General features: G+C 39.5%; 1 protein-coding gene across 10 annotated transcripts in view; it reads left to right on the plus strand.

Annotated features, from left to right (window-relative positions):
* The first annotated feature begins 8122 nt into the window (after nucleotides 1–8122).
* LOC117946986 (serine/threonine-protein kinase WNK2) overlaps nucleotides 8123–14004 on the plus strand; it is a 45134-nt gene continuing 39252 nt past the window's right edge. For 2 of the 10 annotated variants that reach the window (XM_034875505.1, XM_034875506.1), the window contains exons 1-2: nucleotides 8125–8755; nucleotides 9134–9955. In XM_034875505.1, the coding sequence (XP_034731396.1) occupies nucleotides 9308–9955 (648 nt within the window). In that variant the 5' untranslated portion in view covers nucleotides 8125–8755; nucleotides 9134–9307. Of the gene's footprint in view, nucleotides 8756–9133; nucleotides 9956–14004 lie in introns of all 10 variants that reach the window. The other 8 variants (XM_034875501.1, XM_034875508.1, XM_034875503.1 and 5 more) reach the window with 7 other exon arrangements.

Here is a 14004-nt window from a genome sequence, read left to right on the forward strand (position 1 = left end):
ACTCTCTCGAAAACCTTAGAAATTGTAGGCAAAATAGATATGGGACGATAATTGTTCATATCATTTTTATCCCCAGATAAATATGATATTTAGCACGAGGAGCAGCCATTACAGAAGAGTGACCTTTGAAAACTGAGCACTTAGTACAGCAAAGAGATACTGACACGTTGGTAACAGACCGGTGAACATGAACAAGACAGCACGTGCTGTGTTCAAGGCCCAATAGCTATGGTTTCAAATGATCACATGCAGTCTGCACATTGTCTTGTTCTCTGAGCATATTGTACCATCTGTGTTGCTCTGAGCCCTCTAGTCCACTATTTGTTGACTTTTTCAAATCAAAGAAGTTTGTCCGACACACTGGTAGTGGATGATACTGTTGCCATTGAATCTTGAAAATCTTCGTAAGCATTTGGTCTGGAAGATGTCTATCTTCTTCTCCTCTCCCTTGGTTAGTTTCCAGGTCTCGCATCCATAAAGCAGAACCGAAAGGACCAAGCTCTTGAAAAGGGAGGTTTTGGTCTTCCTGCTGATATCGCTGGCTTGCCATATGTTTGATAGCCTTTTGAACTGTGCGCTTGCCAGTGCCACTCTTTTCTTGACATCCGCTGTGCCTCCACCATCCTTAGTGACGTTTGCACCCAGATACGTGAAGCTCTCTACCTCCTCTACCTCGCTTTCTCCAACCTTCAGCTTTTTGTCGCTCTTGCTGTTGGCCTTCATTATTTTGCACTTCTTGTTGTTCAGTTTTAGGCCAACCTTAGCTGCATTGTCCTCTAATCTTGTTGTTTTGTGCTGTAGGTGATCCATTGTTGAAGATAGAAGGGCAAGGTCATCTGCAAAGTCAAGGCATTCCAGCATGGTAGTGAAGTCCCATCGGATTCCAGTTCTTTCACCCTCCACAGTTCTCCGCATTACCCAGTCGATTACAAGGAGGAACAAAAATCCTGACATGCAGCACCCCTGCTTCACTCCTGTCGTCACTGGGAACCAGTCTGTTGTCTCGTTCTCGTCCATAACGGAGCACTGAAAGTCCTCATAAAGGGTCTTTACCATCTGGTATGGTATCTGTTTCTATTATATCTATTTATCTGTATTACTACAGAATAAAACCCAAAACAGATATTTTTACAACAGCAATTGTTTTCATTAATCATAGTGAGACATATTACTTGTACTGTGTATATATATATATACATATATATTATATATTGCAGGGGCTTAGGATGGAGGAGTGTTATTTAGGCTGCATCCCTTCCATAAGTGAAGAGGTGAAAACCAAAAGCATTAAAGAAAAATAGTTTAATGTTGAAGTCTACAACCTATTGATTCTTGTGTGGGTGATGATTATGTAACAAAACATCAGTGTGTGTGTGTGTGTGTGTGTGTGTGTGTGTGTGTGTGTGTGTGTGTGTGTGTGAGTGTGAGTGTGGACTCTGCACCCCAAAGAGAAAAACTAGTATTGCGGCCAGCAGGTAAATAGTAGCGCTTTATATACTACTTTTTTACCTTACAAAGTGCTTTACAATTTGCCTCTTATTCACCTATTCATACACAGTCATAGCCAGTCTGCTTGTTGATAAAAAAAAATTTAAATCACTTGCTTTTAAAAATTATGAAACTACATCTTCCTTAGGAGAACTGATGCTGAATAAACATTCACTTTGGAGCTACTGTTCAGCAATGAGGATTTGGTCATGTCAAGGCCAAAACCTGCACACTCTGCAAACACAAAATAATCAGCAGTGCTCACAGTCTCTTCCTTGACACTGAAGCCTTCCCATTTTCTCACAATACACTCCTGCAGCTGCAGAGAACATAGTTTGTCAGGGATTAACCAAACCCCCGACCTGATACGATCTGTCTTCCTTCTGCTCTAGGTATAGAGAAAAGAAGAGCTGCACCCTCTAATTTGCTACAGGGTAGGCTACAGCTGAATTACAATGTATTTGGTAGATTTACAACAATCAGTTGGCACAGTTAAATTGATATATGAGGGGGAAGTACATATTGGTCGTGGAAGGTGTGGTCGTGTGGGTTGAAGAAGAGCTGAAGGCTGAAATTATTGGGATATGTTATTATTATTATTCATTTTTAATCCTGTGATAACCACTAGACAAGGTATGTTTCTTTCACTGCAGTCACATCTTGAAAACATTCAGAAAACCTTAAAAAAATGTCTATATGGGTGTTCTTTTAACTCTGAGCCATAATGCCTCTTGGTAAGACTCCAAACAAGGAATTGAACAGCTCTTCAAAACACGTTCCGAAAGGCAACGGAAAAGCAACGTGGTGCAGTGTAGCACCCTTGGGACAGATTTTTTTGCCAAACGCCACAAATGGCACGCTGTCATGACGTGTCAGGGTCAGCCATTCTGCTCTCAAACTCTGACAGAGGCTTTTCAGAGACAGCCCTTTATCCCAGAGTCAACAGAACAGAGTGAGATAATGCTTGTTGTGAGGTCACAGGTTGGAAACATGCTGTCACTATGTCTAGAAACACAGTGGATGGATTTTCTCAGAAATTCACCAGCAAATGTAAATAACTCTTTTTGATGGGTATTTAGTGCATATATAGACGGCCAAAATGAAAGGCCACCTGCAAGCTCTTTGTCAAATTACTTTTTGAATACTTGATTTTCATTTTTCAAGAACAAGAACAAGCATAAACCAACAACCCCCTATCCCCTCTCCCCAAAAGGATGCTCCAATATTTTAAAGTAGGAATACAACGTTTTGAGGTCAGTCACATTCTAATATCATATTATCCACATAATCTAAAAAAAGTATTTATTTTTTTATTGTGGTATTCAGTAACACATTTGGGCTGCCAAATTTTAAGAAATGTGTTGTTTCCCTTTCTAATGTTATATGGTATTTTTTCTAAAGGCACACAGTTATTAATTTCTAAATACCATTTAGTTATGGATAGAGAGGAATCAGACTTCCATGTTACATACAGATGCTTTCTGGCCACTGCCAGGGCTATTTCCAAAATTTTAATTGGAAATTTGTTAAATAGATTGTCAAAGTTCAGAAGTTAACGTAATGAAATTTGAGTAATCTTAGTCAAGACTTCAGAAAAGTCAATCCAGAAATCTTTCACCTTCACACACAGCCAAGTACAGTGTAGGAAAAGGCCCACATCTGCAGCACATTGGAAACATGTATCACATACGTAGATCAGCCTTAGACTTGTGAATTTTCTCTGGAGTCAAATACCGCTGATGAAGGAAATTACAGTGGAAAAGCCTGTACTGTGCATTGTTGTGGCAGATAAACTTGACACAACTCTGACCAAAGTGGGCCTTTGATTGTGATTCCCACCTATCCTTAGACCTGTACAGAGCCGGTTTAGGACATTCAGATATTACCAAAGAATATACTTTAGAAATAAGCTTGTATGGTCCACCATCATGTATACATTTTTCCATTTCAGTGAGTTTGGGTAAAGCCAAAGTATTGTTCAGTGTTTCTCAGAAATGACTACAGTTGAAAGTAAAAAAGAGAAACTATTGTTAGACAAATTATGTTTTCCTCTTAATTGTTTAAAAGTCATGAAAAGTTTGTTCTCATAACAGTCCTCCAATCTATGAAGCCTGTTATGATGCCATGCTTCCAAGATCTTCTTGTTTACAGTCAGAGGGATAAGATTGTTTTGCTTTAAATGGGATTTTGGTGACAGTCCTATCTTCTTGCGAATGGTTTTATATATATCATACCAAAGTTTAATAAGATGTAATAAAATTGGGTTATCAGTCTTTTTTGACAAAGTTTGGTAGTGTATTTGTATTTGGAAACATAATCACTGAAAAAAATGGTCTTTCAAAGAATAAAATACAACATGAACCCAGGATGGAGTTGTGTCCTTGTCAAATAGAGACAAAAGAATGTATTTTGTCATGCTTAATCCTGCTGTCTACTTAAATTACATGGCTGAGAATATGGGATAACAACTAGAGGAGTTGATGTAAAACATAAAGCTAGTGAATATAACACTTCACGTTGAAAAACACCCACAAAAGCCCATATTTGCACTAAATTTTGTTACTCCATTTGAGAAACAGATTGTTTGTCAGTCATCCAGTCATAACAGAGCTATTGTTGTTTTGAACAATCTATAGCCAAAGGTATTCATTAAGTTAATCGCTCTGTAGGACTACTGGTCCTAGGTTTCAATATTTTTGTGTTGAGTTATTCACACTGCATTTCTTGTCTGAAAAAGACTCAGGGGACACACTGCGGAGAGAGAAAAGGGCAAAGATGACATGGAGAGGGAAGACAGAGAGAGATAGAAAAGTTGTGCTGTTTTAGCTCCCAGATCAATGTGTCACTGTGGAAACATAGCATCATACAATAATACTAAACATGTTCTGCTTTCTGCAGAATATGATCAGGTGTCACTAATATTACAGTATGTGGGCGTAGGAGAAAGTGGTTCAAAGGAAATCAGATGGTTAGTTCATTGAACCCTTGTGTTGTCCTCGGGTCAAACTGATCCGTTTCAAAGTGTTTTATATCAGAAATATGGATTTCTTTCAATCAAATTGCCCAAAAATAACATGGATTATTCCAGACGACATTCTTCGGGTAATTTTAATGATTACCTTCATTAAATCTTTTGGGTGTTTTATTTAATCTTATAGCATTTGAATTCCTTTTTTTAACGGTTTCATAACAGTATCCGGACTAAACTTTGACATATACCCATCTGTGATCCACTCAACACCCTCTGATCTTAACTATTAGTCAAACTAATTCCTAATTTCTGCCTTTTTAACTAAAAACGTTTGTATAGTTTGATATAGACGAGGTTTGTTGACCATGAATTCCGAGAATAAATGTAAAACCTATTATTAAACCAGCTTAGGTTTTTTTTTTAAAGTGCCAAAAGCATGGAAAAATTGACAAATAAATCAGAATAAGCGACAAAAACATCAGAAAAGCCTTAAAAAAAAATTCAATTTTGACCAAGAAGGACAAGTTCATGGTTAATGGGAAGACACAACAAGGTTTATTGAAAGAATATCTCTTAAAATGATTAAAGTTGACCAAAGTTCTATACAGAGAAAAGCAGGTACATTTATATAACCTAAATTACTTGATGAATGAATAGATGAAAAATACCTCCCAAACAGTCTGGACTGTTGTACCATAAGTGTGTGTGTATATTATATAAATCACAAAGAACAGATAAAATATGGACAATTGTTATTAAACATGTATGTAGATTGAGTAATAAAACCTCATAATGGGTGGCTGTTATCTAGTCTAGGAACAAACATTGAAAATGATTAATCACTGTTGAATGTTACCTGAACTGTACAATGGAGAGGATTAATTGGGCTGAAAAACTAAAATACCTGGAAGTAATCTAGGGAGAGATTGGGGCAAAGGGAGATTTAAACTGGTGTCCATTTATGCAGTGTCTAAAAAACAAATAATAGACTATTTCTTTACATCAACATTTACCCACCACACTTTCACAAATTAGAGATAAAAGTTGTTTCCCGTCATAAATAACTATCTTTCTTGTCTGCTTAACATGTAGTTGCAGTGCATTAGGATCTGGAAAGGCTGTGATTTCAAATCGGATCTAAAGCTTAATTTAACCATAAAAAATGTTTTCATTGTGTTTCAAAATCCAACTAAAGCTTTGGCTTACTTTTGAGCAAAAAAATGAACTCATTCAACTCTCACACCTAATCCTAAACTTTTCCCAAATCATCACACTAACTGATTACTGCTAAGCTAAATACCTTCATATCAGTTACTGTGAGAATATGTAATGACTAATGCTTTGTACCACTCTGTAACTGACATGTAGAAAGCTCTTACAAGACACCACTTAAGACATGGTGAGACCTTGCATATATTATTTAGTTAATTGAACTTGCTGCTGGATAGCAACACGATGAAAAAGCAAATGAACTTGCATCAGTAACTGCATGGGTGTTTCCCTTCCTTTTTTATTTTTTCTCATACATCAGCACTTCTTTGCCTACCATCCATCACGTCCACATCAGCAGGCTTTCTTTCTCACTCACCTCAAACTCTGGCCCTCCTCCAGATGAGGATCGATCCAACTGTAAATCTAATTTCCATGATTCTCTGTTGGGCTTTTAGTTTTACAGCCTTACACAGTGCAAAGAAAACAAGGTTGTTTCAAGGCGTGATCCATCCCGCTAGGACTCATAGACTAAAACACATTCAAATTCTAGGGAATGTTTCAGTGTAAAACCTACTGATTAGACATACTGAAGAATGTGCTAGCAATGAATTGAGATCCGACACAGAATCAGATGGGTTTTAGATTTCAGTGAAACACAGGCACAGGTATTTAATCTGTGCCTGTGTGGAAAGTGCAAGATCTTCACTCCACAAAAGGAGCATGGATTAATTCCATTATATATAAATATATATATATATATATATATATGTATATATATATATATTTTTTTTTTTGGAAACTAATTACAATTACCCTCAATACCCTGAGACACAAGAACTTTTCCCAGAGACACAGAGAGGAAAGACGGATTGATTCCATTCTTATTGACTCACCCTGGTGGGAGGCACATTGTTAATGAGACCAATTGCGCATTTTATTGAGCGTAAGGGTGTCACATTTTGCCTTTGTTGGCAGAGCTCTGACAGTCACAAGAATGTATCTTGGTCTCTCTCTCTTCCTCCTCCCTTCTTCTTCAAACACACACATACACACACACACACACACACACACACACACACACACACACACACACACACACTTGCACATCAATCTGAAATGAAATGGTGCAATAAAAACAGGGACTATGGAGATAACATAGTGATGCCCATTTCCTTACCCTGTAAAACTGCATCTAAAATATCATATATTATGATTACTTCTAAAATGGAAAATTCACTCGCCAAATAAAACACAATAAACACTCCGTCTTTTGGCATGAAGTCGGATGACATTATGTAAAAGTAAAACTGTGTGTGCGCATGTCTTTGTGTGTTTGGCCAGTGAAGTGGAAACAAAGGAGGGGATTCATTATTTATAAAGTCACTCAGGTGCCAACAATGCTCGACTCCTCAACTGAACCACACTCGTCATCTGATCCTGCATGCCTGAAACAGACATGAAGACCTGTCTGTTTTTTGACTTGTTTTCATGTGGACGTGCATCATTTCTATTTTGACCCACCCCTCATGTAGATGACATGTAGGCTGATGTAAGAAGAGTCAGGGTGAAAATGCCTTACCCCTTTACATAAAAATGCAACAACGCCACAAACTATTGCTTTGAAAATGACCACTAAGGAAAATTAACATCTATTTCACAAAATCCAAACACAAATTTAAAAATGCAAACTTGCTGCCAAGACAGCTGCATTGAATTTTACTCAATTTTCCAGGTCCATCTTTAAGCACTTGTTTGGTACTTGTTGGAGTTCCCTATAGTTGGATTTGGATGCAGTTGTTAGCAAGAAAGTAAGAATTAAAAAAATACCTTTGGTGGACAGAGAAACATTGCATCCAGGCTTTCATTTCTTGAAGTTATACACAACACACAATTTATCATATAGATCATACCTCGAAAATTGGTTATCACATATAAAACATGACAGCATGGCACAACGCAGAGGTCACCTGTTTCTCATAATTAAAAAAACATGTTTTCTAATGTCTCACCTCAGACCCACTTCCCGTGTTGCTGCTGCTCATCATTTCCCCATGCCTGTGGCTACTGCAACTCAGCTGCAGGATGCAGCTTTGAGAAATTGAGCTGAAAAGTGTCCTGTTGTTGGGGAAGAAACTGCAAGCACGGTTTAGTTGACAGATTAGCAGATGTAGCCTACGTGCAGTTATTCTATTACATTTTCTATGCTATTTTGTTCTTAGAAATTTGTTTTTTACAGAAGGCTGTTGAGCTCTGAGGCAGAGAGACAGATGAGGGATGATTGGATGAGTTGGCGAAGGGCGTGAAAGAATTTTTACAGACGATAACAGGCTTTTGCATGGAATAATCATTTTACCGCTTTGTCATTCCCTTGCATGATTTGACACAGTATTTGTTGGTCTTTTCACGTGAGATATGTCCCACTCAATTACTGTTGAACAGTACAGCAGTATGAGTGGCTCTTCGTGATGTCCCAGAGTGCTGTTTGATTGGACGGCCTCTCCAGTCGTTACCAGGGGCGTGGAACCATGCGAGTTGAATGGGGAACACATTTGTGTTTCTCGCCGTTGTACTAACCTAGCTAACTTAATGGGGAGCGACGTTGACAAGGGAAAACGGTTGTCCGCGTTAAATTGATGAGGAAAGGCAGGAAAAATAACATTCCTCGTGTCTTAAAAACCGGTCCATTGGTCTTTAAATAACGTACAATCCCCGCATACAGTAAATCGCAGAGAGACTCGGCATCGTTACGTTATCTGCCACCGAAGCAAGGGATGAGAAGACTTGAAAGGAGACAAATAAAACATATTCGTCGTTTTTTTGCTCGTTAATATGAGGTATGTGGTCACTTAGTAAAGACTGAGTTGAACCTGTATTCGTTTTACGTCTTTTGGGTAGCTTTTGTACGTGAAAATGGGGGCACTATGCAGATAGGGCGTTTTAAAGTCCACCTTTTGGCACAGACAATCGGCTAACGTTAGCGATGTTTTTCTAACACTGGACCTGGCGGTTCTGTCTGTGTCGTGTATCATTAGCGTGGGTTTAGCCGAGGTTTTTTGGTCGGTTTTCTTCGCTTTTTGAACATAGGTAAGTCGTGTCCCATGTTGGTTCAATAGAATAATATGTTTAAAGACTAGCTAACCTACATTGTTATCTGAATGTTGACGGTAAAGTAGCAACAAACGTTAGCTCTGAATTGCCAAACTTAACGTTAACTTATGTGGTCGGAGCCAGCTTGCTAGTTTTTCCCTCCCCTGGGAAGGCTTTTGCTAACGATATTTTTTAACTCGTGGGCTTGTCTTTTTATCCACCGGCGTTTTACTAACATTAATTAACAGTTAACTTAAAGTCCGACGTGACTGACACCTATAAAACCAATATCACATCATAGCTTCAGCAGCATTGCCCTACAATTGTTTTTTTTCCCCACTAGCTAACGTTAACTGGCAAAATGTATTTTTGCAGCTCCTGACATCGAATAAAATCTCGTCTGTCACTGTTTGTTAAGGGCCTTGGCTGGTAAACTGCGTCACCGAGTGGGAGCTGCAGGTATTCATCTACACTGTAAATCTACATATTGGAAGTCTAGCCATGGCACGAATGACCTGGAAACCAAAGTGACTGCACCTTTAAATCATCATGGAGCCGGAGGCTAATTCAAACTCCACGGCCCACCAAGAACTGAAACACCCATCTGTACCCAACTCAAAGAGTGAAATGACTACGAATATGTACAAGGCCATGGAGGATGGAAATGTCAATCTTGTGGACTCAATAGTGAGAGAAGGGAGTGAGCCCAGTCCACATCCTTCCTCCAGTTATCAGAGGAATGTGCATCAGAGATTCATCAGGAGAAGTCTGTGGTTCTCGGAACCAGATGAGCAGGCCTTTGAAGCACCTGAATGCAATAACAGGAATAAGATCCTAAACATAAACTTGCGGACAATAGTGGACAGAACGCGAGGGACTAGCTGTGGGTTACAGGAAGGTTCCAGCACTGAAAGTCAAGGTGGGCAAAAAGACAGTGCAACAGAGAGTGCCAGTGCTGATGAAGAGAAGGATAAAGGTGGAGATGCATTAAATCTCACATGCAATGATAGTGGTAAAGCTTCTATCAAGGCATCCAGTGAGGAAAATGAGGAGGAGGCGGAGATGAAAGCTGTTTCCACGTCTCCAGGAGGAAGATTTCTCAAATTTGACATAGAGCTGGGGAGAGGGTCCTTTAAGACGGTCTACAAGGGCCTGGATACTGAGACATGGGTGGAAGTTGCCTGGTGTGAGCTGCAGGTAAAGTACTAAACTGATTTGCAATCTATCCCTGTGACACCCAATCATAAAGTCGGTGCCAGTTATGGATAGACTAGTCTATATCCTTGACGTTACACTTCTGGGATTGCTCCAGTGCTGCAGAAAATTCATGTGTTTTCCGTTTCCTTCCGCTTTGTGTTGTCATTTTAAATTCGGTGGATTAATGAGGGCTATTTTTAACTGCTCCTCAGATCTCTGCAGGGTACATTGAGACAGCTAGCTAGACTTTCTGTCCAATCTGAGTTTTCTCTCACACAGCTATTTTCCAGTGGCTCTGTGCGGAGCTTAGCACGGCCCATGACGATTCTAATTAGTTGAAAGAAATGTCATAAAACCAGGGCATGTTTTCCTCCCTTCCCTGAATGCTATGTGGAGTAGCCAGACCTTCCTTCAACATGCCTTGGAGGAGGGTCTGAGAAAGTTAGACTATGGATAGACAAACCATATTCAACAGCCACATTTACAGGAAGTTTTTTAAAATTCTTATTCTTGCAGATGGATGTGGGAGACAATTTCAGTAATACATATCTTTACATTGTTTTTCTCTACAAGAAATGTGCAAGTTGGTTTTCAATCAGTGATTTATATTTGTGGAGGAATGCCTGACTTTCACAGGAAGCCTTCAAAGAAGCCCACCTCTCGGTCTATGACTTTTGTATAATGGTCATGTCTTCAGGGAGCTGTCAATCGGCCTCATAGGGAGTCAGCTGAATAGCATATGGGCTGCCAATACTATTAAAATGGTTTACACAGGAAAAGTGATTGACATGCATTAGCTGCTGACGTGAAACCTCTACCTTGTCTTGCATTACACAGACAGGAAAACCCCAGCTTAGACTGCAAAGGTATTAACTAATTATTTCCGTCTTTTGGAGACTGCAGCAGAGATTACCTCTCTCCCTCACAGTCACAGGAGGCTTAAGGGGGGACTACAGTAAGCATGGTCAGCCCTCTCAAAGAAAGAGAACTTGTACTGATTTGTTATTCTTTCAAAGTTCAGATTAAAATTCCTTAGTTCAGGATTCATTTCCAACAGTTAACACTTAACCATCCTTTCTATTTTGCACTAGTCATTTGCCCAGCTGATAATGTAATGACACTGAGCACAGTTGTTGGAGTGGATAGTGCAGGAGATGCTTGTGTGTGCTCTCTCTCAGCAGTGTGTCTGTATGTTATGAGCTGTGCTACTCCCTGCCTCCCTCCCTCTGTGCAACAGGAGGTAGGCAGACAGGAAGCAGCTCAAGTGCGCCGTAGCATGCTGGGAACCATGTGGCGGTCCTGTGGCATCAATGAATACCAAATCTCCTAAGGTACTAAAAACATGCTGCGTCAGTAACCTGATTGACTAAAGAATGCATTGAAAGAACTAAACCTGTTTATTAGGACACATCTTATCACTGAAAAACACTTTAAATATAACTATGAATGAGTAAAGTTATAGTTGCGATGAGATGTACGATGACTTCATTTGGGTGATGATGTCATGCAGACTGATAATAGCGGCGAGCAAAACCAGACCTCATCTCGAACACTGAGTTGGAGTTGGACTCAGCAGATGATAGGATGTGGAACAGGAAGCAATTTATTTTATTCTCCCCTAGTGTCACAATGAAGCTCCCTCTAGTGGACAGTCAACAGTTGGTAGTCAAAATACAAATTAATTTCCTTTCTCACAATCTTGTTCTCATATAGTTGCTCTTTTACATATTGTAGCTTTGAGCTCAAATTTTTCCATGAAATTGTTGGATAAACATAATACTATGCTGACCCAATCAATGTTTTTCTTCAGAGTACTCTTTAGTTCATTAAAGGGCTGCACAATTAATTGCAATGTCATCGAAATCGCAATATGGACTAGTGCAATATCCAAATCGCACGGGGTGGCAATATTTGTTAAAGGCAAAATGTGTGTCAAACCATTCTTTAAGTATTGTGGTGCTGCAGAGACGTCCTGGCCTAGAAATTGTATCCTACAGACTAAAGAAAAACATCTTCTTTCGGTACAGATCCTTGCAAAAATCACCAAAATGATCATTCCCTCCAATATCGTGCATCATATTGCAATCACAATGTTAGTCAAAATAATTGCAATTAATATTTTCCTCACATCGTGCGGCCCTAGGTCTTTAGCTTACTGATCAGAACCATTAAGTGAAACTTTGTATGCCTGAGTTATTAATGTCTCATATGGTGCCTTCATTAGTTGATCAGAATTGCTTGTGATCTTATATTGATTAATCCTGTCTTTTATAATATTGACCCTCCAGTGAGTTGATCCATCTAAGTGGTTTCAGTCAGTTTGATTAAATAAAAAGAACCAATAAAACCAGCAAACATTCCCATTAAAGAACTGCTAGAACCAGGGGATTTGAGTGTTTTTGCGTAATAATTTGTCATTATTGATTAACTAAGCGTTTCAGCTCGTCATTTTGGATATTTCAGTACGTTTTAAGCTGCTGTAATACACAAACCCACAATCCAAGTGCCATTTATTGTTGAGCTTTTTGGACATGGTCTAGCATTTCTTCATTGTTTGATGGTGTGCTCTGCACATATCCTTAATCTGAGTAGGTCTACTAAGCTTGGCCAGCTGACTCTTTACCTTGAGTGCGGCAAATTAAATGATTTATTGACTTTTCTAAAAGTGTAATTTAGAGTATCTAGCTCCAGTGGGATTTACCAGCATGCTCAATGTTGTTGTGCGTCATGCAAGAAGTCGGTTATAAAGAAAGGTGGTCTGAGTCAAGAACCCACGCTGCCCACAATCTAACCAGATCTTCTTGATCATGTTCATCCGCATAGTACAGGTATTAACTGGTTTGAGGATTGCACCAAAAATAGGGAAGAATGCATCCCTGCCTGTGTGTTATGCATGTTTACTCTTCAGTGTTGCATGTAGATGATGCCTGCACCTAGCTCAGTGAACTGTGGTGGAAGACAGAGGAGCTCTCTGTGGAAAACATGACTCTGTGATTTTTCCACAGTTTTCCCTCCTTCCATTGGTCACATGGCCTTTTGTTTTTTGCCTAGACATTTTAATCTGGTTCTGTGTTTTATTCTTTTCGGTCTCTCTTCCTCCCAGCTCACTCTCTCTTGACCCCCTGCCCCCTTTCCTCCCATTCCCATCTCCCCCACATCTTTGTTTCTGTGCCAGGCTACTGGCATAACACAGATGGCCCTGGCACAGACAAGGATGTTAATCTGAGAGAAGGATGCCTGTTTTTCCTTGTTAAGAAGAAACACTGTTCTCCCTTGTCTCATTTTTATCATTGCTCACTAAAATTTATTCGTTAAGCTTTGGAAATTTCCAGTTTCTGCCAGTTGTGGCGCTGTGTATAGCATTTTTAGCATAGTGTTGAATGCTGTGTGCACACACACGGACACAGAGTTTGTTTACTCTACTAAGTATAGAACTATCTGTGGTATTTGGCTGTGAGCGTGTTGTTCTGTAGATTAAATCTTGTTCTCAGCTTGTGAATGCAGAGCTGGCAATGATACTATCGCAGACTATGAAGCTACCTGTCTCTTGAGTGTTTTCTCAAGATCTGGGTATTTTTTAACCAAACAGATCTAGAAAATGACACCATGAGTCATTAGGTCAACATCTTGAACACAAACACTGGGTTTTGCTGTAATGGTAGATTACACTGAGCCATGTTATAAGGATAGTAATGTATTTCTAAGCATAGTGTATGGTTGTCTTTTTTGGTTAACATGTATAGTGCTAACAACAACAACCGTCTTGACTGCTTAGATGGCAAAAGGAAAACAAAATTGGAGATGCTCAAGTGTGCCATTGGTTACAGCCCATTTGGCATTAAGAATCACAGTGATGCAAGGGCAGCCAGACGCAGTGGCTGTAGCTAACAGTGCTTGATCAGTGGCCTCATCTTCAGGCATGCCTGAGCTCCCGTGTCACTCAGCCTACTGAAGAGAGAAGAAGTACAAGCCTGTTATGGCGGTTTTCCACTGCGTGGTATCTACTCGACTCGCCTCGGGTCTACTCGCTTTTTTTGGTTTTCCATTAC

The sequence above is a fragment of the Etheostoma cragini genome, chromosome 7 (assembly GCF_013103735.1).
Source record: "Etheostoma cragini isolate CJK2018 chromosome 7, CSU_Ecrag_1.0, whole genome shotgun sequence".
Classification (NCBI taxonomy): Eukaryota; Metazoa; Chordata; class Actinopteri; order Perciformes; family Percidae; genus Etheostoma; species Etheostoma cragini.